The 25,094-nt window shown below is 32.9% G+C and overlaps 2 protein-coding genes across 2 annotated transcripts in view; one reads left to right on the top strand and one right to left on the bottom strand.

Annotated features, from left to right (window-relative positions):
- Nucleotides 1–3,461, top strand: part of LOC148277615 (multiple PDZ domain protein-like) — a 434,817-nt gene extending 431,356 nt beyond the window's left edge. The window contains exons 31-32 of the mRNA XM_088232645.1: nucleotides 1,198–1,335; nucleotides 2,818–3,461. Of these exons, the coding sequence (XP_088088771.1) occupies nucleotides 1,198–1,335; nucleotides 2,818–2,988 (309 nt within the window). The 3' untranslated portion in view covers nucleotides 2,989–3,461. The remainder of the gene's footprint in view (nucleotides 1–1,197; nucleotides 1,336–2,817) is intronic.
- A 14,134-nt stretch (nucleotides 3,462–17,595) lies between these two features.
- Nucleotides 17,596–25,094, bottom strand: part of LOC148277614 (uncharacterized) — a 39,885-nt gene continuing 32,386 nt past the window's right edge. The window contains 3 exon segments of the mRNA XM_088232646.1: nucleotides 17,596–18,246; nucleotides 18,249–18,792; nucleotides 19,929–20,184. Coding sequence (XP_088088772.1) covers nucleotides 17,723–18,246; nucleotides 18,249–18,792; nucleotides 19,929–20,184 — 1,324 coding nt within the window. The 3' untranslated portion in view covers nucleotides 17,596–17,722.

Here is a 25,094-nt window from a genome sequence, read left to right as displayed (position 1 = left end):
ATTACCTTTATGAGTCCAATCACCATTGTTGCAAAGTTCAAGAACAATGGCGCGTGATAACTACTTTTAACTACAGTGTGGATATCTGTTAAGGATATTCCATCTTTCCTGCATTCTGCTTCAAGATTATGGCGTTGCAAACTGAAAAATGAGCACTGAAATAACAGATGTTCGATACTCTGTGAAGAAATATCATCGCATGGACAATAGTCATCATTCCTTAATTTAAACCTATATAGATAACTTCTCATAGCTCCGTGTCCGGTAAAAATTTGGGTCGTTTCGAAAGTACTTTGGTGTTGATGACGGAAGTTTGCTGCATCAGCCAGCGTTGGGAAAAACATTTTAGTGATTTTACCCGTAGAAGAAGCGCGGTAATGACCCTCCCAACGCTGCTGCGTATTTTGTTTTATACAGCGTTTAGCAAAGCTAAGGGGAAATTCTGAGAAGAAAGGTGCCGTTCTTTTACAAGTTTGGATAAGGTCATTAACGTCACATATGACGCAGATTATGTAACCATAGTGGTAGCGGCAATTCCTGATGACTGGAACATATCTATCTCAGTTAGTAAAACAAAAAGATTTAAAAAAATAATGCATAGATTATTATTTATTTTTTTAGATAAATATTTGCGTTTTTATGATTTACCCAAATATTTAATTTTAAGGACCATTTTCAGTAAGTTGTAAATAACTCACTTTTAGAACATGGGAATCAAGTTGGGGTAGAGTGGGATTCTAACCACGGATCTTTGATCCGTAAGTCCGAGACACTAGCAACATGACCACAAACCAATATAATTTTTGCAATGAATTAAAATTCATTTTAAAAATAAACAAACAAGTTGAGCCTTGGCAGCATCTGGATGCCTAAGAAATGTATGGTACACATTGGGATTAGAAGCAAGATTCGGATATACAAAACGTGTGTCAGACCAATCTCGGTGTATGCAATTGAGACGAGAATAGATACAGTAATAACAAAAAAGAAAGAAAAAAAAAACTAAATAAATTCGAAAGCCACCAAATCTATATTTCTGACAGGACCTATAAGAGGGCCACGGATAGTAGCGACAATTGCCTTTCGGTGTTTATAGAAAGGGCGAAGTGATTCATGAAGGATAATTCTTTTTTATTAGTTCTGTATCGTTTATTATTACATTTTTATCATTCTTACACTTGTATTGTGTTATTTCAGATGAAAATGGTGGTCTTCCGACCAGAAACTGTTGGATTCACTGAAATCGACGTAGATTTAGTCAAAAAGTCTGGAAAAGGAGTTGGACTAACAGTTATGGCCAAGAAACCTCCACCCGGTGTCTACATATCCGAACTGGTGGGTATTTTCCAATTATCTTCAATATTCTTCATTTCAGCTGTTAGTCCACTAACTTAAGAACTAAAGTCCATACTATTATTATCAAATCTAGCACCTTTTTTAACTACTGTTCCAACAAACCTTACTATCAAACAGATGAGTAGATTTTCATAGTTACAGCTATCAATACATATTGTTTTTTTTGTGCCATCTGATGATGACTCTCCAAGGGTAACCAAAACGTTGGAACAATTTTAACCTACACGGAATAACCCAGATAAAAAACCTCGGATATCACACCTCAGATTAAACAGCAGGGCCTCGGATTGTACAAAGTATTCAATCAAACAAATGTAAATTACAAAACATGAACATAAAAATAATATTTAAATAAAAAGAACAAGAAGGTATTTCACAATTACAACCTATACAATTTTTAGTCATAGAAATAATTTACAAGATATAAAAAGGTCTACTTATCTACCTGTAGCTCAATCACAAATAACTATCGACGTGCTTAAAAGCGTGCTAATCATTTGAGCGATCACAATAAACAAAAATGAACATGCTTAAGTTATTGCAGTCATGAGTCAACGCGTGTGTAATCTCTAAGTCAACGCTCGTGTCGGTTGGTTTTTCTCGTAAATAAATACAGTTTGTTGGCAAAAATCGGATTTACTATCAAAAATAGTACAATATATTGCATACGCAAAATAGTAAGGAGTATCTAATACAAAAAAGTGAAAATTAAATTACATTTACTATGGCGACTGCTTTTCTCGACATTTGGCTTGCCAACCGCCGGCTAAATGCAATTAATAGCATGATAAACAGTAAATAAATAAATAAAAATAGCAGTTTTGGAATGTTTTCCATATTTACACCGGTGAAATTCAAATATATGATTACGATATTACGCAGCAGGATTAAACGTCGCGAATGTAAATATTTTGACATTTAAAATATTATGTCATATACCTAATAAGGTGTTCACGGATGTTCCATTGTGATCGCGATTATGATAAACAGCCATGGTGAGAAATTTTTATCACATCGCTTATTAGAATGTCGATAGTTATGTGTGAATGAGCTACTGCTTATCATGTTCTTATAAACATTGTAACAGATGCCTTTACGTCCAACATATTAAATACCCTGTGCCCCAGTACTCTGTACAATGCCTCTGAAAAATTGCAGTTTTACTTTGAGGTATCACAATGTTTATGCTCATCGCATATCTTGTTTTAATATTTTGTTATTACTCCATCTGTGACATCATAAGTTCTCTTCGTCGCGTTCTGCTGATTGGTGAGTTTGGTTCCCGTATACGCTTCCCAGATACGCAAATTCTTCTACCTGATTCAGAATATCTCCGTTCGCACTGATCTCACATTTAATTATATTTTCATCCGTTTCAAAAACCATCACTTTCGATTTATCAACATTTCGATATTTTATTATAGCACAATAATTTTAATTGACAAATTTGCCAATCCTCAGGTCCACGGAGGAGCAGCGGAGGTGGACGGTCGACTCCAGAAGGGAGATATAATCATCTCAGTCGGCGGACAGTCCCTGAAGGAAGCCACTTGTGAAGAGGCGGCCGCCGCCCTCAAGTGCGCCCAAGCCAAAGTTTCCCTCAAAGTGGCGCGACACAAACTCGCGCGATAGACCGACAGTGCTGAGTGAACAGTGATCCATCCCAAATGGATTTCCTAAACTTCTAAATCAAATGTCACCATCAGTTTGTTGAGGCTGCCTCCGATTTACATCCTCAAAACGTTATTTACGCAGTGCGTTCGTCGAGTAAATTGAGTGTTTGTAAAGTTATTAAGTCACACTCAATTTGGCACTATTTATAAACTGTACAGTGCCAGATAAGTTTTTCAGAGTATTTTACACTTTATTTGAGAGTATTATGAAAATATTACAAAAAACTAATGCTAAAATATTATTTGAATGTATCGCACCATATCATAGGTTGACAGGCAAAACTCATTGAAGACAGTGGTAAAACGACTTTATTTGTTAAAAATCTCTTGCAAAACTGTAGTTTACTCTGCAAAGACTGTGCTGTAAAATTCCTTTACGTTGTCTCAAGCAAAAGACAGAATATTCTGAAGTTGACATTTTAAAAACAAAAAGAAGACTATTAAATAATTCCTTTTCCATAATTTATTAAAAGTATACTATAATTTAGGCCTGTTATAGCAAAATAAATTATATGCCACATAACTAACGTGCACTCCCGCTTACGGCCAATAACAGACTGATTGAACCACTTTTTTTTTGTCTCTTTCACACAAACACCCGCCACAAAACAGCGTATCTGTCTTCCTCGTTATAAGTTCTATTTTCGTGCTCTTTCTAATACAGTCCAACAGATTTATTTTGGGATGCCGATAGGCATCACTATCATTGGCATAATTTTATTATTCTTTGCGTATCAATGATAAATATTTTTGTAACAAAATCCTGCATATTTATACAAATTTTACTTTACAAATCCTGTGTGAAAATGTCCATTTGAAGATTACAAAGAATACAACATCAACATTACAAAAAATAAGAGAGATATATCAAGTCTTGTATCGTATGTAGACTAGTGTGACATCACACAAGTGTTCATGAAATTATTCAATCCTAAACAGCTGTTTCAGGGATCGCTTAATGTTGTCGAGAAATATTAAACTTAGTGACATGGAGTCACTTCCATGAATCCGAACTTAACGAGTTTTCCCTGTCGACCAACGATATACTATACAGACTATCGATGAAGATTTATGTAATTTGTACAGTCATCAATCTGTGTTTATATTTTTAAGTACCAAATGAAAGGAACTGTTTGTTTCTTATATTTTCATTTTTATTGTAATTAGCTCTTGGGATATTTTGATAATACTCTCGTCAAAGTTGGTTAATTATATTATAATGCGGTTACAAAGCCAAATGTAATAGTGATCTATTTGTGTCATTCGCATTCTAAAGTATATTACTTAGACTATGATAAATAAATAGAACTCTCCCGTAGGTTGCTGACAGAGTGAATTCGGTTCAACTGAGCTCATTTGCAATCTCATTATTAAGGAAATTTTATTATTACTTATAAATCCCTAAATGAAGTTGAAAACCTCACACCTGAGTGTTATATTCTACATAGATTCTAGAGAAGTTGCGAAGGTGATATATTTTCCTCGTGAAGAAGGAAATACTTGAGTTTGAAAATTTTATATCCTTAGATGAATAATAATTGTTAACAGTTCCAATACAGTTTTTTAAATAGATATCCTTTGTGTTTTATCAATTGTCTTTCTAATTTCTAGCTAGAATATGCAAAACTGAGCCCGCATCCGCATCCCTAATATATATATGTAATTACAAAAATGTTTACATCCACGAAAATTAAAAGCAATTTTTTATTGCGTTGTTTTTGCAATGGGATTGATATTTTCGTCCATTTAGCGAATAAACTAAAAATATACTGCTAGAGTATAAGCTTCATTTAAAATTTAAGCCATTGTAAATTGGTTACTTCACAATAATTTGTTAATCCATATAAAATAATGTGTTTTTTGGTACTTAATCATAAATGAATTTTTCATTGATCAGTAAATTTACGAAGAAAACATGTGTTCACGTTGTCATTTTATTTTCATTAAAAACATGCCATTTTCACATTTTTGACTTTTATTTAATTTTGAACACATTCACATTTTGAGAAAACTCACCCGCTTAAATTTGTAACTCTCAAATTATTTTTATATGTGACCAATTAACTATTTACATAATTAATTTTCGAGATGTAATTATTAACCCCAAAACAATCAAATCACAATAATATTTATCGATATTTAATTAAGTTCTAGAGTTTGTAAACAATTTTGAAAGCACTTAGACGAAATATATATATATTTTCAAAACAGTAGCTGGCAACCTAATTAACTGTATGGAGTATTATAATATATGTATGCCTTATATGTTAGGATAATAATCTATCAAAAATGTGTGTTTTAGGTTTTCTAGTGTTATTTAATATATACAAAATAGTATCCATCACATTTTACCATTTAAACATTTTACTTTCTCACCATTTAAATCGGTATCTAGATAATACATTGTGTTTACCTCAACCACTCTTCGCTTTTTTGGATGTTAGAATAAAATAAAATAAATTAATAATTCTATATGAAATAGATTAAAATGTATATCTTTTAATGTGAATTGTTTATAACCAATATCTGATAAGTTCATAGATCTAATTAACCATAAACAAGAATAGAACTTAACTAAATGAATATTTTTTTGTGTCTTAAAGGAAATAATCCATCCATATCGAATAATTCAAATAAACTATGGACACCGGCACCGGCAACACCAAGTACCAGGCTCACTAACACACCTAAGTATAACGTCACCAACTGCCACGAAACGGAAACGTAAATAGAGACTCTCTCCGCTCAGCGCTTGTACCGGTTAACTGACACCACACAGCTAACACTATCTCTCTTCAATCCGCGCCTCATGTCTGAGGATCGTGATTACGCCTGACTCCAGGCATGGCTCGTCTGTGGACAGTCTCCCTCCACCTGGAACGGTCTTGTGCTTTTCTACAGGCATTACTAACTCAGTGACTGTACCGCTCCATCTTGTCGGTTGACGTCCACGCGACCTTGTCCCTTCGACACTTCCCAGGAGAATAGTTTTCTCCAAACTATCAGAATCTTCCCTGGAAATATGCCCAAAGAACTGCAAGATTCTTTTCTCGCACATGGATATCAGTCTTTCTCCTATGTCCAGTTTCTGGAGAATAGATGCATTCGTACGTCTGGCCGTCCACGGAATCCGCAGCACTCGCCGCCAACACCACATCTCGAAAGCTTCGATTTTTTTCTTTTCAGATTCCCTCAGTGTCCAACATTCCACACCATACATGAACATAGAGAAAACCAAGGCCTTCACCAGTCTCTTTTTGGTGTTAATGGTTATCCTGCGATTCTTCCAGATCTTCACCAGCCGACTCATCAACACTAAAACAAATTCAATTCGCGTCCATTAATACAGATAGATTCAATCAGTTATATCCATGTTTTCATTTATCATATTCGAACCATTGTTTTAATTATCTAAGTTACAAGATTAATAATAAACTCCACGTAATATGTTAGTGACTCTTTAATTTTAATACGCCACCTATGTAACAAAACTTTTGGTATGTCCAATTCTGTATAGTCATCCATACGCCGAAAACAGTGGCAGGCAGAGAACGCCACTTAAGTCTTGTCTTTCGTACATCATGGATTATTCAGACTTTTGGCATGTCCGTCTTCAAGTATTTGTTCAATAGGGTCATGCCATGCCATGTCTTCCTCGGTCTTCCTCTTTTTGCATCCATCAATATTTGCGTAGTAAATCCTTTAAGCCATTCTTTCGCTATCCATTTGCTGTGCGTGTCCAAACTGACGCAGCGCTTCTTTCTTGATTTAATCGGCAATCTCAGCCTTACATAATAATCGCACTTCAACGACTCAACACGTAGATAATTTGACCACACAGACATCGCATTTTAACAGCATTTATCCTACTTTCATCCACGCTTTTCCAATTCCATACTTTGCTCCCATCCATAAGGGTCAGCACCAGAACTCAATTACTTATTGATTTCAGTTTGTAGTGGAGATGTTTTTATATTTGTTTTAAATATTAAAAACTCTCCGCTTCGTTACTATTTAATTTTAAACAAGAATTCTGATGTTCTATTAAAATTTAAAATAGAAATTGAATATCGATATTGTTTAGTATAATTTATCAGATATTGGATCCTTACAATTCAATTTCATTTTTTCGTGTCTTAGAATAATAAACTCCCAAAATAAGTATTGTTCTTGCGCTTTGATATTTTGAAATTGGACTGTGCCAAAATAATTATAGAAAATTAATAGCGGCCAAATTGAGGTAACCTTGTTAAATAAAATCCATTCAGTAATTTTATATTTTGTATTGTTAAGAAATGGTCAATTTGTATCAAAGTTTTCTGGTCAAAATTATTCTCAAAGTTCAGTGCAACGTAGGATAGAAAAATTCAGAATCAAAACGTATTTGCAGTCTTCAACCCATTTGTAAGTCAATTATGTAAAAATAAATCAATAATTTGTTTCGTAAAGTATACTTGCACACTACGTCTTACTTTTTATTGAAGTTTCTTTAGAATTTTAAGGACAAATTATTCGGAGGCACAGAACCCCATTGAATTTGACGAAAACTTTTTTTGAGAGTTATAATATTTCATTTTCTTATATATTTAAGATTAAAATCTCACAGAATCTAAGGCAAAAGATGATCTTTAATTTAATTTCTAACCTTGTAAGGAAATATACATAGTAACTAACAATTTATTAGGAAATTATATTTTTTATTAACTCAATGTACCATTATAGTCATATGTCAATTTTTGGCATACATTTTGTTTTATTAACTTGGAATCCATATTGTAAATGAAATGGAATATTCTCGAAAATATTTTACTATACATATTTTTTGTATTCATAGATAGAGGCTGTTCAGTTTGACAGAGGAATTAAGCTATATTTTTTTCTGTATCTAAATAAATGTTTATTATATTTATTGTTTAATAATACAGTAGAATTCCGTTTATTCAAACTCCAGTCATCCAGATTGCTAAATATCCATATTGTGGTCCAGAAATTAAAAACAAAGGAGATGTTTTTATTTTTAATTTCACTATGCAATTAACTTTGCAAGACATGTTTAAGTAAGTTTTTAATACAATTCCAACTCTGAGAATTATTTCGATGGCAATAAAATCTGGCGATTATTAATCCGGATGCTTGGAGTTTTTCTGTATAACTAATTGGCTGATTGACACTGCCGTTCCAAGCAAAATGGAAGTATTTATCAAAAAATTAAAAATGGGTTTTTTCAGTGCCATATAATGGAATAATTGTAATCTTTCTAAACAACGCACTCTGATAAATACATCTAAAATTTATCGAAAAAAGTGGTTTTGATATGTTGGTTACTGCGTTCTTGTTTGGAACGGCAGTAAAGATCGTGTGACATTTTTCCCAACCTAATCTAACCGTAATAAAACATGGGAACAAATGAAATTCATCATTAACATTTGAATACCATAAACCCAAATAACAACATTTTCTGGAGTGCCTCAGGGTTCTCATTTGGATGCATCACTATTTTTATTATTTATGACATTTTGTTCAAATGTATCAAATAGTTGCATACAAATTAAAGTTAAAATATGTGATTTCCGGTTTTATTATATCAATGTATAAAGGAACTCACTACTCAGCAAACATATAAAGGAACCAAAAATCTTGCCAGAAAATATGTAGATAAATCATATTTGTTGCCGTTCTGATGTTAACAATTTATCTTTAGATAAAAAATAGTTTTCTTTGAGAATACTCTTAGGCCTTTTGTTTGTCATTGTTGTATTTTAAAGTTTAACTAATTGTATAGTTTTATTCAAATGTTAAATAAGTTTTATTTGCAACATATTATAATTTGTTGTTCTATTTCATTCCTCATTTTGGTTGTAGAGTAATTAATAAACTTTGGAGTATTTTAAAGATCTGATGTCATCGTACTTATTGCTGTTTTTCCAAATATACACAGTAATTTTTTTAAAACCGTAAACATAATTGTCGAGTTGTATGTACAAGTTTTAAAAAGGTAAAATTGATCAAATAATAGCAGAAAATTACATAACAATCCTTCTTATGAAAAATCAGAGATGCATAGGTATGATTATATTGAACTCGTTTTATTTGTATGGTAAAAAACTAATTGTGATGGAAAAAGATTGAATTCATTATATATTTTCGTACGAGTTCTACATTGAAGCATACTAAAGTATTACTTTTTAACTTTCTTTATAATAAATAAGTAATATTTAAGTTCTTATAATTATTTTTGAAAAATGCAAAATGTACTAACACTTTTGAGTCCATTACCTAGCAACATATGTACTGGAAGTAAAACTATCGGTGCTGTTGATGAGTACATTTACCTTGGGTACAAAATCGAATTGGGAAAATTTAATCAAACTGCGGAACTGCCTAGACGAATCGGGTAAAGTTGGGCTGTGATTGGAAAGCTGAAACACGTTTTCAGAAATAAGGAAATCCCAAATAATCTGAAGGCCAAAGTCTACGACTCTCGTGTTCTGCCGGTGACAACATACGGTCTTGAAACCATGTCACTCACTGCTAGAAGTGCACTCAGCGGTCTATGGAAAGACAAATGATGGGCGTCTCCTTAAGAGACCGAATAAAGAATGAGGAGATAAGACGCCGTACAAAGGTGACCGATATCGCAGAAAGAGTGGGAAGACAAAAATGGCAGTAAGTAATGGCGAGACAATAAGTCGATAGGTGGACCCCAAGAATACTAAATTTGAGACCCTACGAAAGTAAAAGGAAAGTAGGGAGACCACAGAGGAGATGGACTGACAACGTCGTCAAACTCGCGAGCCATAGATGGAAACATAGTGCCTAGGACAGAAAAACATGGAAAAATTTTGAAGAAACAGGCCGATAAGAAGAAGAAAAAGACAAAGTATCGACACAAAAAACTTAATTGTGATATTATTTCTAAAAAAAACAACTAAATCGGTTCAGTTTTGAGGTGCAGAAACTGGGACAACAAAACGTCATTTTTGTCAATTTTAGCTAGACATAATCACTCCGAGGTGCGGTTGTATTTTTCGCACAGTATCGAGAAGGCATCTGCGACAGAGCGAGAGAAAAACAATATTCAAATATCTATTCATCAACGTTCCCTGTCACCACATATCTTCTTAACTAGTACAACATATATATTATGTACTTAATTATAATTAATTCAGAATAACTATATAGATGTTTGTTTTAAACGAAAACCATCGCCATCCCACGAACCGACACGATAGACTCAGCATCCGTCAGCTCTTTCAGTGACTTATTAAATATCTTTGGTCCTTTATGGTGCAAATTATTCCGAGTTACCATTGTACATACAACTTGATTATTTCATGTATATTTGATTTCAAAGAAAACCAAATTAAGGATGTGGTAACACCAGGTGTTATTAAAATATACATGAATTTTAAGATTTTTAATTTTAAGGGTGCGAGTACCAAAATAAAAATTTTGAAAGCAGAGAGTTTATTTTTCAATCACTGGAACCCCTTTGTATGTCTCATTTTTTTTATACGTCGGAAATCAACATTACACAGAAAAATTCATTTTAACTATGACAGCTGGCTTCTGGCTGGTTTGTTTGTTTTGGAGCGAATTCCTGTCTTCCTTATAAATTATGTGTAAGGGAAGTTTTAAACACATTTCAGAAATTATATATATTTTATTGAAACCCATTGTATAAATAAATAAAAAATGAACGTTAAATAATTTCTAAAGCTTAAAAGATAAAAAAACATTAAAAATACCATTTTTTAAAAAATTATTCCTTTAGTACACACAGAACAAAAAATATTTTTTATATCCTCAGGGATTGATTCAGATCTGAAAGGGTGAAAGTATTTTGTTGTCACTGTATATTTTTTAATAAAATTAAGGTACAATAAACAGAAAACAATTTCATTTATCAAATCTGTTTTTTGTATACTTTTTTTTACATGGGCGTGGTACGTTTCCCCGTGTCAAAAGGAGGTTCTGTCGTATTTTTTTTCTGTTTTTTGAATAAAATTACATTAGTGCATCCTCTATTGTTTGTTATATGAAGAAGTATGGAATAATAAGATAAAATATACCCCCTGCAACCAGTAATGAAATAATAGTGGTATGTACAGATTTAATAGATTGACTGTTTTAATTATAATTATGTTTTAAACATTTTAAGTTTTGCCTCATACTATTGTTACTATGGAAATTAAACATTTTAATTCCTTGAATTTGTGTTTTCCTACAATACCTTTTACATGTGCTAATACGTGTTTTGTCCCAGGAGGCGAAATTAGCTGTTCACAATAGAGTCCTGGAATCTATGACCATAATTCAACTTTTGTACCAATAAGGAAGGTCAGTGCTACAGAAAATTGGGTATGAAAAATGTTTTCTTACACGCAGTAAAAATTGGAGCATTTATTTTATTATAAATTTATTTTATTTATTTATTTATTCATATAAATACATACATATTACAAAAAATACAATAATAACGTATCCCAAACTCCATGAGGCCAAGGGCTCTGTGTTGAGTTGGGATGCAACATATTGGAAAGTGGAAGCATGTACATAATTAAATAATAGCAACAAAAAAAATATTAAATATTATTACATAAACATACATATATTTCAAAGGGCATCTGGACAACACGCATTAAGCCTATATAAATCTATGCAATATCTCGCAGCAGTCTCCTGCAATGGTCTCTTCCCTTAGACAAAATCCAGACTTGTACACTCCTCCTGAAAATGGCTTTCGTTTTGGAGAACTTAATATTTTCATCTAGGACATTGAACACTCTTGAACATTTCATTGTACTGCAAGGTTTTTCAATAATGTACGAAAAAATTAATGAAAATGAACTACTTTGAAATGTCAAAAGCTCAGGTGAACAATATTTAATCACTTATAGTATTGTTGTTATGATATTAGATTTTCGGTTTCCATGTTTTTCAACATCTACAGACATCTATAGTTTGAAATCTTTGAAACAAATTTTAGTTTAAAACATTAAAAAAAATTACTAGGGATTCTATCCTAAGAAAGATGATATCTGCCAAGGGTAAAATATAATATGCATAGCATTACGTGTAAAATGCCTCATTTTCGAACAAGATTCTTCCCATATGATGGATAATTTCAGGATCAAGGATGGAGAATTTAAAATTCTTATTTTAGAACCTATTCTCGTTTTGGGAATATTTTTTCTATAAATCCCCATCATTGGTCTAAGACATTTATATTGAACATGATCTAGTTTTAGACTTAAACAATTAGGGTGAGGATCCCATGAATATGTAGCTGTCGTAATCTAATATACTTCGAATAATTTTTTTGTAAAATAATTTCATTGTAGAAGGGTGCGATCCCCACCACACTCTGGCTACAGCACGTAGAGGGTTTTTTTCTCACATTTTGTAATTAGGTAACTCATATGAGCCTTCTATGACAGTTTTCTGTCAATGATCATACCTTAGAATATAGTATGAGTGAAGATTTGAATCGGTACCGAGTCAACCTTATGTTTATATTTTCTCTTAAAGAATATTGTGAATACTTTTTTCAAGAAGCAAGATCAAGGTCGTTTCCGTTTAACCATTGCTTAAAGATCTTTATACCCATATGTAAGGACTCCGAGGATTTAAAATAACATTTATCTCTGACGTAAAGGACAATATCATCCGCGTATTGAAGAATAGTTGCATAAGGACGGACTATCATCTCAAAATCATAACAATGTATGTTAAAAAGTATAGGACCAAGGACTGAATCCTGAGGAAGGCCTTTTCATATTAGTCTTATGATTCTGCATTCAGTTCCGGAAACACAATTTGTTCTTTCCATGGGTTAATTTAAAATGAGACGGATTATATTTGTTGGCAATCCTACATAGTATAACTTATTTTTTAGAATAGAGAGCTTTACACTATCATAGTCTACGACAATATAAAGGAAAGCCGCAGTCAAATATTGACGACTAAAAAATGCGATCTGAATGTCAGAAGTCAAAGCTCTCAGATTGTCTTAATCCTTAATTTTCTTAATCCGAATTGAGAAAGAGGATTCGTTAGTTTTCGACTAACTACTCATTTCGGTTTTTCACTAAATTCTTTTATATTACGATCATAATGCTATTCCCTATTTCCCTGATAGTTGGTGTCATTATTTGGGTCTTTATTTGGTTTGAGTATTAGAATGATTTTTTGCTATTTCCATGACCAAGATAATTGAGCAAGAAAATACGTATACAGGAGATAAAGGGTGGTTGTTAGATTAATTCAGGCAGGGTTGCATACTTTTGCCTATGCTTTTGAACTTTTACTCCGAATTTGTATTCAGAGTGGCCTTGCAAAATGTTGACATAGAAATCAAAATAAATTGTAAAGTAATCAATAATATAAGATACGCTGATGATACTGCCATTATAGCTGATACTGCAGATCATCTACAACAATTTGTCGATAAGGTAAATAATGCAGGTAAGGAATTCGGACTCAAAATGAACGCTATAAAAACCAAAACTATGGTGGCCAGCAAACGGAGAGGCATTAACATCCATCTTACTATAGATGGTAGTGGGATAGAACAGGTTACCCATTTTTAATATTTAGGATGCTGGCTAAATGATGAGTGGAATCTGCATTCTGAAATAAAGACCAGATTAAAATTGCAAGATCAACCTTCTATACAATGCAAAGACTAGATGGAGAGCAATAAAAACTTATGTATTGCCAGTGTTGCTGTATAGAGTGGAGGGTTGGACCCTTAAAGTTTCAACGATGAACAAAATTGAGGCTTTCGAACTTTGGCTGTGCTTGAATGCTTCGAATCTCATGGACTGATCGTGTCTCCAATGAAGTGGTTTTAAGCACTATGAACAAAAGGGGGGAGTTACTGACCACTGACAAAAGAAGAAAAGCCTCATACTTTGGTCACATTTTCCGCAATAAGAAGTATGCCCTTCTTCAACTTATTATGGAAGGAAAGATAGAGGGCAGGCGCGGGATGGGACGGAAAAGAGCATCATGGCTCAGAAATCTCAGACAGTGGTTCGGTGTGCCGGATGCAGCAGCGCTGATGAGACTGGCCCAGGATCGTGATGAATTCAGAACGATGGTCGCCAACCTCCGGTAGGAGTGGCAAAAGAAGAAGAAAAAGACAGTTAAATACTATAAATAAAGTGATAATTCATAGTTAAAGAATGCTAAATAAGTTTGAAAAGTTCAAAATGTTATATCTTAAAACTTCATTTGTTGACTCTCATCTTTTACATCCTGTACCCTTCGAATGCATTGAGCAAAAGTGATTCTTCAAATACTTCAACAAACAGTTCAACCAAACCCAGGAACAAAATTTTGTATCAATATTATGAGCATTGTAGTTTTACCAAGAAAATTCTAGATAAACATTTATAAACGTTACATATACATTTATGCGTTGAGGATAAAACACAGGAGACCACTTTTTGCCGTTTCGATGAAAAATGCAGATATGTAGCTTAATCACAAATAACTATCGACGTGCTTAAAAACATGCTCAGCATTTGAGCGATCACAACAAACAATATTGAACATATTATTAATATTCAAAGCATTAACTTTCTGGTCAAACATTTTTCTAAATGTTATTAAATATTTGTATACACCGGTAGATATAAAAAAGTTGGTAAGTGGTTATATACAAATATTTAATAAAATTTAGTAAACAATGAACATGCTTAAGTTATCGCAGTCATAAGTCAACGCGTGTGTAATCTCTAAGTCAACGCTCGTGTTAGTTTGTTTTTTGTTTTCCTCGTAAATAAATACAGTTCACTGGCGAAAAGTGAAAATTAAATTACAATTACTATGGCGACTGCTTTTCTTGACATTTGCTTGCCAACCGCTGGCCGAATGCAATGAATAGCATGATAAAAAATAAATAAATAAATAAAAATAGCAGTTTTGGATTATTTTCTATATTTACACCAGTGAAATTCAAATATATGATCATGCAGGATCAACAATATTTTAAACGTCGTAAAAAGGTGAACAATATCGCAGAAACAAGTAGGAAGACAAAAATGGCAGTGGGCGGGTCAATGTGGCGAGACAAGAAGTCGATAGGTGGACCCCTAGAATACTAAACTGGAGACCCTGCAAAAGTAAAAGGAAAGTAGGGAGACCACAGAGGAGATGAGTTCGTCAGTTGACGACATCGTCGAATTCGTGGGCCATGGATGGAACAGAGAGACCAGGACAGAAAAACATGGAAGCAGTTGGAAGAGGCCCATATCCAGCAGTGGAGAGAAACGAGCTGATAAGAAGAAGAATTACTAAAAAGAGCATAATTTATTATTTCTATACCTATAATAATAAATTCTAAGTATTGAATCACAGGTAAAATATAGTTTAACTCATACTTTTAGACAGACCTAACAATACTAGTAAGTTATTTACAACTCATTGAAAATGACCCAAAAATTAAAATATTTGTGTAAATCATAAGAACACAAGTATATATATATTTATTTTTTTTATTTAAACAATCAATGATCAAAAAAAATAATACATATTTAATACTGAATAAAATTAAAATTGCTAATAAATTACATAACTCAATAATAAAACTATTTTAATAATACAATTAGAAACGGTTTTGTAATACTTATTTTTATGCATAATACAATGTCAAGAGTTTAGTCAACAAATAAATATTGCGTGTTAATAATGAGGAACTTCAGCCCTACGGGAAATTGGATACAATTTTTTTTTTCTTACGTGGGGTAAAAATTAAAGCATTAAATTGTAGGGCAAAGTTTCTTGAAAATGTACAGAAAAATTAATAAAAAATATTTCGATAAAAACGCACTACTTTAAATGACGTCACTGGTTCATGTGAATCGACCTATGATCTGAGAGCTATGGAAGATTTCCGGTATGCTTGTCGCTTCTGGACCAATGGGAAGAACTGAATGAGAATAAGCGGAAATGAACCTCTGACGTTACACGCGGAGTTATTTCAGAAATACAAAACTTTGAAAAATCGTAGCGCCGATAATACGATATATAAAAATTAAAAAAATTGACTTAGTTAAACAGTCTATTAACAAATATTTTTTTTTTTAAAACCACTGAACTTCCTCATTGAGTTGCCCATTTTCAAGTCCAGTTTGTATAATTAAAGAACTTAGTATGCCGTTTTATGGACATAAAGGCAAAAAACATAATTCAATTCGAAAATGCATCTCGTCCGTCTTCCGAATAATATCATATAGATGGACTAGTCCAGTGATCGGCAATGTGGCTCTTTAGCCAATAGAGTACGGCTCACACAGCACAAACTTCTAATACTCTTGCTACTTGGATTATTGAGGATATTGCAAATGCTGTCATTAAATGCACGGAGAAGCATCATATTGAACTGGATTGAATTGTTCCAATTTCAACATATGAAGCTTAAAGTATGACCGAAGTGAGAAAGGTTTTGTTTCTATTTTCCAGGCAATAATTAACCATGAAAACTTCGTTTTCAATGTTATGGATTTGCCGATCAAGATTGTCAACACAATCGTCTCTGAAGCAATTTTGAAATAAAGAGTAAATACGGAAATCTTAGCTGCATTATAAGGGGTAAATTTTAATTGTTATCTGCTGATCTTTGGCTCTTTTGACTTATGAGTTTGCCGACCTCTGATCAAGTCCATTTGACGTTACATGTTTTGTTTACTTTTGTACTTATTCTTAGTTTTACTAAATAGTAAAATAAACATAGTTACACGTTTCCCCTTAAAACTGCTTAATTAAATAATATTATTATGCATTTTGTCCTATTAAAACATTTCTAAAGTGCCATAAAACATTCACAAAATTCATCATGCCTATATTATAAAAGAAGCATGCATAATAATATAAAACAGTTACAAAAGTCAAGACAAGACATTTCTTTTAATAATTAATTAACTACAAATCATATTTTAGAAATGTTGTGTTTTTAGTTTACGTTACATTTTATTTAATTTAGTTAGATTAATAAATATGTTAAACAGATGACCATACACATTTTTTGTGAATATCTCAAAACAAAGCTAGATGGTGAAGATAAATTTAGGAAATTAGGGACTCAATTATAATATAACATTTATGATCTGAGAATGTTTAAAAGTCAATAATTATGATAGATTGGTTGAAGTCAAATTAAATTCATTATTTCGTATTTTTTATTCAACAAAAAACTGTCGAAGAAGCATTATATGTACATATATAGGTATATTTTCTATAATTATTATTACCATAAGGACTAATTTTTCTTGGTATTATTAAATGTTGGAATAAAATAACACTCTTGTACTTTGCTTCAAACAAATCAAAAAATTTACTATAATAATCCTTTTACTACGTATTTGTGGTCTATAGTTTTAAAATATATTTTATGGAGCATCATAGAGACATTAAAAAATATGTATAACTGTTAACAATTGGACAGATTTTTTATGCACCTGACACAACAAACAAACAACGTCAAAAGTTAAGTCATCATCAATAATTAATCACACACAAATGCAGCTACGTTTTTTAATAATCTAATGTCTTTATTTATTAGCCAGGTATTTTTTTAAATCAATATGTTTTTCCAATTAAATTCCATATAAAATTGTAGCTGAACTAAAAGCACCAGTTGATATAAATTTCTGTGAAAAATTGTCATTTTATTGCATTGTCAATAGTTAAAATTTGTTCAATTCTTGGTTGGAATGTCTAGTTTGGTCCCCGTCGTTTCTCTTAATCAATAATGGCTTCAATTTGCTTCTTATTTTCACCAGTCTTTTGCTGACTTTGTCGGTGACATCTTCGTTAAGATCGGGCATAGATTTACTCGCGTGGACGCTCGGCTCTAGTGCCTGACCGATGTTTCTTTTCGCGTAATACCTCGGCATGCTGTAGTCGAACTCTGCGAATATCACATCGGGAGTCTTCGTGATGCTTTGGAGACTGGTCTGGGCCTTGTACTCCGGGATGTTCGGAGTCTCGGCAAAGAATTTAGGAAGCGCACCTTTGATGACGGGAGTGTCCGGAATTCGACTGATCAAGGAGTATTCTCCGCTCGGCTGTGAATCGAAATCCACCGAAGATATTGTAAACACTTCGTCACTTTGGGATTTGTTCGGTTGATCTGGGTCTATAAGATTCGGTACTGAGAGGAAGGAGGCACTGCGTTGAGGTAATCGTGCAAGTAAATTTTTTAAATTTTAGCACTGTCCACTCTTTTGATCAAATCATGTCTGGAATTATTTCTCGTGAAGCTTTTAATACTGTCACTTCTCGGTAGATTAAGGGCACTTTTTGCTCTTGGTAAATTATATCTCAGTTCGGCCGTTCTCGTCATGAGAAGACTCTTGGTGCTATCCTCTCTTAAGACTACTTTTTGTGAAGGAGTGTCCGGTATCTTTTCCGGTGTTTCGATGTAGCTTAACTTTTCGTCGACAATTGGTGATATTTCTTCAGTTCCTACTCTCATAGATATTCCCTCATCCGGTGAATTGGGCGACTTGGGTTTTTCCTCTTCCTCTTCGTCAATCTTATACAACTCGTCTTGAAACATAATTTCGAAATCCGAGAATGGTGTCTCATCCGGTACTAAATCTGTCTCCTCTTCTTTTTCCGGTTTTTGAAAGACACACACCTTTCCAACATTTCCGTGGTAGAATCCACTTTCATTATTGTTTATAATACTGTCTTCTAATTCGAGCTTCTTAAACTCCGGATCATCTTTGAAGATCATCGACTTTGAGAACACCTGTGAGAAAAAGTAAAAAAAAATGTTATTGAAAGTGTTATTGAACCTTAAGAATAAAAAAATGAAATATAATATGTCAATATAAACAATTGTCAGCCTCGTAGTGCAGTAGTCAGCGCGTTTGCCTACCATGCAAGAGGTCTCAAGTTCGATTTCCGACATGGTTGACATGAAATATTTATTTAAAAATGTATTTTTACACAAGAATATTATACAGTCCCTGGACTGGTACCTGAAGCGTAAGACTGATCATCTTACCTTCATGTAACAAAAAAATATCAAGATACGCTGCGATTGGTTTACCAATGCAGTGCCCTATGCACCATTAGGTGCGGAAAGGGAATGATGATGATGATTATTATAAAAGGGTATTATCCTTGACTCTATCCGACCGAGTTTCTCCAGGGTATGCTCGGCTACAACAGTTTAGAGACTAGAAGGAATGTGTTTTTGACTACCCATTTTTATCGATTGTTGTGCGGCATTGTCGATAATTCGGAGATTATGATAAGCATTGGTTTGTATGTTCCTGATAATTTTCTAAGACAGCGTCAGCATAGATTGTTTCATATTCCGATATTCAGGACCAACCTGCCTATGGTTATGCCTGTTGGAAGGGCTACTGCAATGCTGAACAACATCGCTCTGGATATTGATCTGTTCCATGTATCCGAAGAGGTTTTCCGGAGCAGGATTCTCCTACTTCTTTGACATGAATCTCTTTCAAGTATTTTTTTTTATAATACTCGTATATATGTATTGAATGTATGTTTGTAATGTAAATGTTATATTTAAATAAATGAATTGAATTTAATTGAAAAAAAAAAATACGTTTAAAATTTACTTAGGTAAATATTCCGATATTTTTTTTTATCTGTTACGTTATCCATAGTGTTGAAACGGTGCTTTATATGAGCTAGAGAGATATAAAAGATACGAATGATACAAAAGATACGAAGATCCGAATGACACGAAGATCCATTTAGTTCGGCACTCTTTTCGTTCGCGAACTAACTGACCGAGATGAAAAAAAACGTATCTCTAGTTCAATGTTTCCGACCTTGTCAATATGACCGGGTCGTTCGCGAATTACACATGTCTAGCTGTGAGTGAGATAGTTATGATGTTTCAAATACCTGATATATGTTTGGCGCTAGTATGGGAACTTCCATCAGGACCTCCCGATGACCATCTTGGTACTGGTAATGCAGATGGTTGTTGTTGTCCGAGGCGGGCTGTCTCGTCACAGGGAGGCTCTCCATACTGGCGCCCCCGTTAGAGAGCCCCTTGGCCTCTCCATGCCCACCCCCCTCCCACTCGGTGTACTCCGCTATGCTCTCGTCCCAGCAGAAGCGTTCTTCGATGCAGTTCCAGTACAAAGTCTCCAAACAGCTGAAAGAAAACAACCGTGTTTAACTATCGTGAAGAACAGAACTTCAGCTGCACGGAAGAATGCTTCGAATCTCATGGACTGACCGTGTCTCCGGTGAAGCGGTTTTAAGCATTATGAACAAAAAGAAGGAACCGACCATTGTCAAAAGTAGAAAAGCATACTTCCTTGATAAGTTGGAGAAGTATGCCCTTCTCCAACTTATCATGGAAGGAAAGATAGAGGGCAGGCGGAGTATGGGATGGAAAAGAGCATCATGGCTCAGAAATCTCAGACAGTGGTTCGGAGTACCGGATGCAGCAGCGCTGATTAGACTGGCCCAGGATTATGATGAATTCAGAATGATGGTCACCAACCTCTGGTAGGAGTGGCAAAAGAAGAAGAAGCAAGAACAAAACATCTGAGTCGGGTTGTGGTCCCGTAGCTAGTGTTGCGGACTCACGGGTCGGAGGTCCGAGGCTCAAACCCTACTCTACCTCAACTTGATTTCCATTTTCTTAAAGTGAGTTTTTTACAGCTCGTTGAAAATAGCCCTCAAAATTGAAATATTAGGGTAAATTATAAGAACGTTAATTTTTATTTTTATCTAAAAAAAAAGAAAAGAATGAGGAAGGTCTGTGGTTTTTTATGTATACTTTTTTCTGTTTTAATAGGCTATTAAACTAAGCCAAAAAATATTTACATTTTTTAAATGTTTTCAGCGCTATTATTTCTTAATGTTTTATATTTCCGAAATTACTCCGCATGTGACGTCTAAGATTCTCTTCCGCTTATTCTCGGTCAGCTCTGCTGATTGGTCCGTTCACGGTTAGTGAACCGGATTTCTTTCACAGCTCTCTTATCATTGGTTGATTCGCATGAACTAGTGACGCCGTTTAAAGTAGTTCATTTTTATTTAAATATTTTTTATCATTTTTTTCGTTCATTTTTTAAAATCTTTGCTGTACAATTTGATGCTTTAATTTTTACCGCGCGCAAAAAAACATTTTTTGTATCCAATTTCCGGTAGAGCTGAAGTGAAGTTCCTCGTTAAGATCCCACTTAGGATTATAAAATACACACCCTGTACTCATCTATAGATATGTAGATATTAAGTATTTTTATTTTTTATATTAAGGTTGCAGTTTGGTAAAACGTGCGCAAAATTAGAAAATCATACGATTTAGCTATTTTAACACGAATATTTTTTTTAATCACGCAATAATAAAAATAAAAAAACATAAATTAGATAAAACCATAATTTTTAAAGTTTAAAATATTAAAAACTATACTTACAAGTTTTATGTAGATAAATTATAATTACTTTTAAACCGGCAGAATACGCCATTTAAAATTTATACATAAATTACGTATCTGGGATCTCAATAAAGACTAAGTATTGAAGTAAAATTTGTCGTAATAATTTAAAGATAAGATACCGCTACCAATAGGGGCAGGTATGAAGGTCGTAAAAACGTTTATAAGATGTTGTTATAAATTGAATATTACAACCAGAATTATCCTCTTTAAAAAAAAATTAATACAATTCTATTAAAAAAGGTTTCAACTAATATATTTCAATTAATTTATTTTTTTTAAGTATTACCGAAGGCATAATTTTACGTAGAAATAGAGGAAAATGTCACAAAAATGCATGTGATTTAAAATGCTTGTATTTCTTTTCAAAAACAAAAAATTAAGATTTTGCTGCGGCCACTTTCATGTCAAATTTATTATCTTCAAATCATTAAAACAAATTTTAGTTTTTACTTAGTCTTTATTGAGATCCCAGATACCTGAGTTAAGTCTTAATTTGAAATGGCGTAATCTGCCGGTTTAAAAGTAATTATATTTTAGTTACATTTTAGTTAATTTTATTTTAAAGGAATAACCCGCTAAGCCTCTATTTTAGAGGTGTCTCTTGTCAGCAAGTGGGAAAGAGGGGATATGAAAGGAGGTAGTGAAAAATTCACCATAACATCCAGACCAATTGAGAAAAAAATCTTTCATGGATTTTTTTCTTGCAACTGGCGGGAATTGAACCCGCGACGCCAGTTTCACAGTCGGCCGTCAAACCAACTGCGCCACGACGCCTATCTTTAAAACTTTTAAGTCTATTTTTAATAGAAATACCAAATATAATAATCATATTATAATATACCCACAATATGTTCAAATGCCACTGATTTTCTCAAATTGAATGGTTTGGGTAGGTAGGATGAAATTGCCTGAAGGCAATATACCCACCCTTATGCATATGTCTCTGGCGGCCTCCGTGGTGTAGTGGTCAAGACGCTTGACTCACGCACGGAAGGTTCCGGGTTCGATTCCCGGTGAGAACACAAAAATTAAAAATGTGATTTTTCTCAAGCCTGGTTGTTTTGTAATGTAATTCACCACTGTAATTGGGCCCCCTGGCCTGTTGTGGTGCAAAAAAAAAATATAAATATGTATGTAAACTAATTATTTATTTGTTTTGTTCATTAACGCCCAAAAAAGGCATTTACTAAAAATAAAAATAAAATACATGCTAACATACTAAATAATAAACACAGAATATACAGAAAAAAATATGTGAAATTAGTTAAAAAGGATGTAATAAAAAGTTTTACAAAGTAAAAAAAAAAAATAATGATAACAAAGGTATGCAAGAAAAAACACTGAGCATATAAACAAAAAATGCAAAGATATAAGCTTATGAAATAAATTATGTAAAACAAACACAGTAAATAAAGTGTTACGGTAAGTAAGAAAGACAAATTTAAGTTAAATTAATAAACAAGCAAGCATATTATCGCGAAAAAAGAAGAAATTAAAATATGTATATATGAAATGCGTATTTGCCAATACTACAATGCAATTTGATATAATAGTAATAAATAAAAAACAAGTATAAGGTAATAAAAATAAACAAGTAAGTATTTTTTTTTATTTATGGAATTGAATTGTCAATAATAGTTTGATGAGCAGCTACAAATAAACTCGAAATTGTGGACTTATAAGATGGTAAAGAATTGGACAGAATGTCGGAATGCAGCCGTTCCATAAGTGTTACCTAACCTATGCACTATGCAGTCTCGGTATCAATGAATTGTTTTGTTGGTTGGAAAAAGTACTGGAGCAATGAAACAATAAAGTACTCCTAGTGTTGACAGCAGGTAGGTACTCTAAATTATCTTTATAAAGTGTTTAAATATTCAATAATAATAAAACATTTTGCATATTTTTAGTGTCGAAATTCTCAAGCGGTAGCTCAATATTAATTTATGGTATCAGCATTCCCTTTCCGCACCTAATGGTGCATAGGGCACTGCATTGGCACACCAATTGCAGCGTATCTTGATCATTTTTGCTACATGAAGTTAAGATGATCAGTTTCACGTTTCAGGTACCAGTCCAGGGACTATAAAATATTTTTAGAGTAAAAACACCCTTTTAAATAAATATTTTATATCAACCATGTCGGGGATCAAACCCGAGACCTCTTGCATGGTAGGCAAACGCCCTGACTATTACACCACGAGGCCGACATTTATAGTAAAATAAACATTAATCGGTTAGCAAAAACACAAAAATTAAATGTGATTTTCTTTTTTTTTTTAATAAAATCCCTATCAATTGAATGCATAAATTATACTCCTTAAAATATAGCTTGATTAAAATGACAGCTGTCAAACTAATTTCAATAGTGATGGGAAATTACTGATCATTGATCAAATCGATTTTATCAGATATTTCATGCAATCATGAAACTCTGTTTCCGAAAATTGATATAAAAAACGCAAAAACAAGCCTAATATAGTGTGTTTAACAAAATTATTCACCAAAAAAATTGAAATTTATACTTTTTTCATGAACAACATCAAATGATTTTTTTTTTATTCGATCAATTTACATTGATCAATTTGTCCATCTCTAACGTTTTTGCAAAATGATGTAACCTTGTAAAAACGTCGTTAATAATTAGGTTTATTTTTGTTTTATTTTTGTTTTATTTTTGTTTTATTTTAGTTTTAAAGCTGATTTTATATATTAATGTTGATTTATGTTGTAAGCATTTTATTAAAAAAATAAATTAACACGTCAGATACAAATGATTTTTCGTGTGTCAATATAAACAACTCCTTTGATGTTACTACAAAGTTATGTCGTCACTTTTTCTGACAACTGTCATTCTAATCATGTTACATTTTAAGGACTATAGTAAATAATTTGGCATGTACCTAGGCTTCTGTTTTTACATAACTAACAATATTTTTTTATCTTATTATATTAAGGTTTCATACACACTCTTAAATAATATTTAATGTAAATAAATAAGTAAATCATTTTCCTTCGATGCAATTGCAGATATCAAATTGCAATATATGAATGTAGGAAATTTCTAGAAACAATATATGTATATGTCAAGTTATCATTGAGTCGGTATACGTTATACGTACTTCTAAAGTAAATATTCCTTGACATGATTGAAACGAATTGCATTTAATTACCTTTGATGATCAAAGTAGATACGATACTTTTGCTGATAGATACAACATCAATAGATAACAATATTTTTTATTTACAAAATATTTAAGCATTAACCTGATAATGATATTGAGTTCATAAATTTATTCCCCTTTCAGCACCCAGTGGTGCATAGGGCATTGTATTAGGCAAACAACACCACGAGACCGACAAAATATTTGTTTCAAAAGTGGTTCTACACTGCAATATTTCATTTTACACCGGTTTTCAAGGCCAGACCGCAAAACTTCAGAGGAAAATTCCTCATGGTAAGCTTTTAAAAAATCGAAATATTATTTTTCCAAAAAGTCGTTGATTGAAAAAACTGACACATGATCCGAATGGGGGGACCAATGGACCCCAGCGCCTACTTGTATATGAGGTCAGGAGAATAAAACGTTGGAAGTGTTTATGACCGTGCAAT

This window comes from Micrasema longulum, unplaced genomic scaffold, assembly GCF_059751315.1.
Source record: "Micrasema longulum isolate JH-2025_06_02 unplaced genomic scaffold, ASM5975131v1 h1tg001006l, whole genome shotgun sequence".
Taxonomy (NCBI): Eukaryota; Metazoa; Arthropoda; class Insecta; order Trichoptera; family Brachycentridae; genus Micrasema; species Micrasema longulum.
Note: the sequence above shows the minus strand (reverse complement) of the source record. Positions and strands in the feature narration are given on the sequence as shown.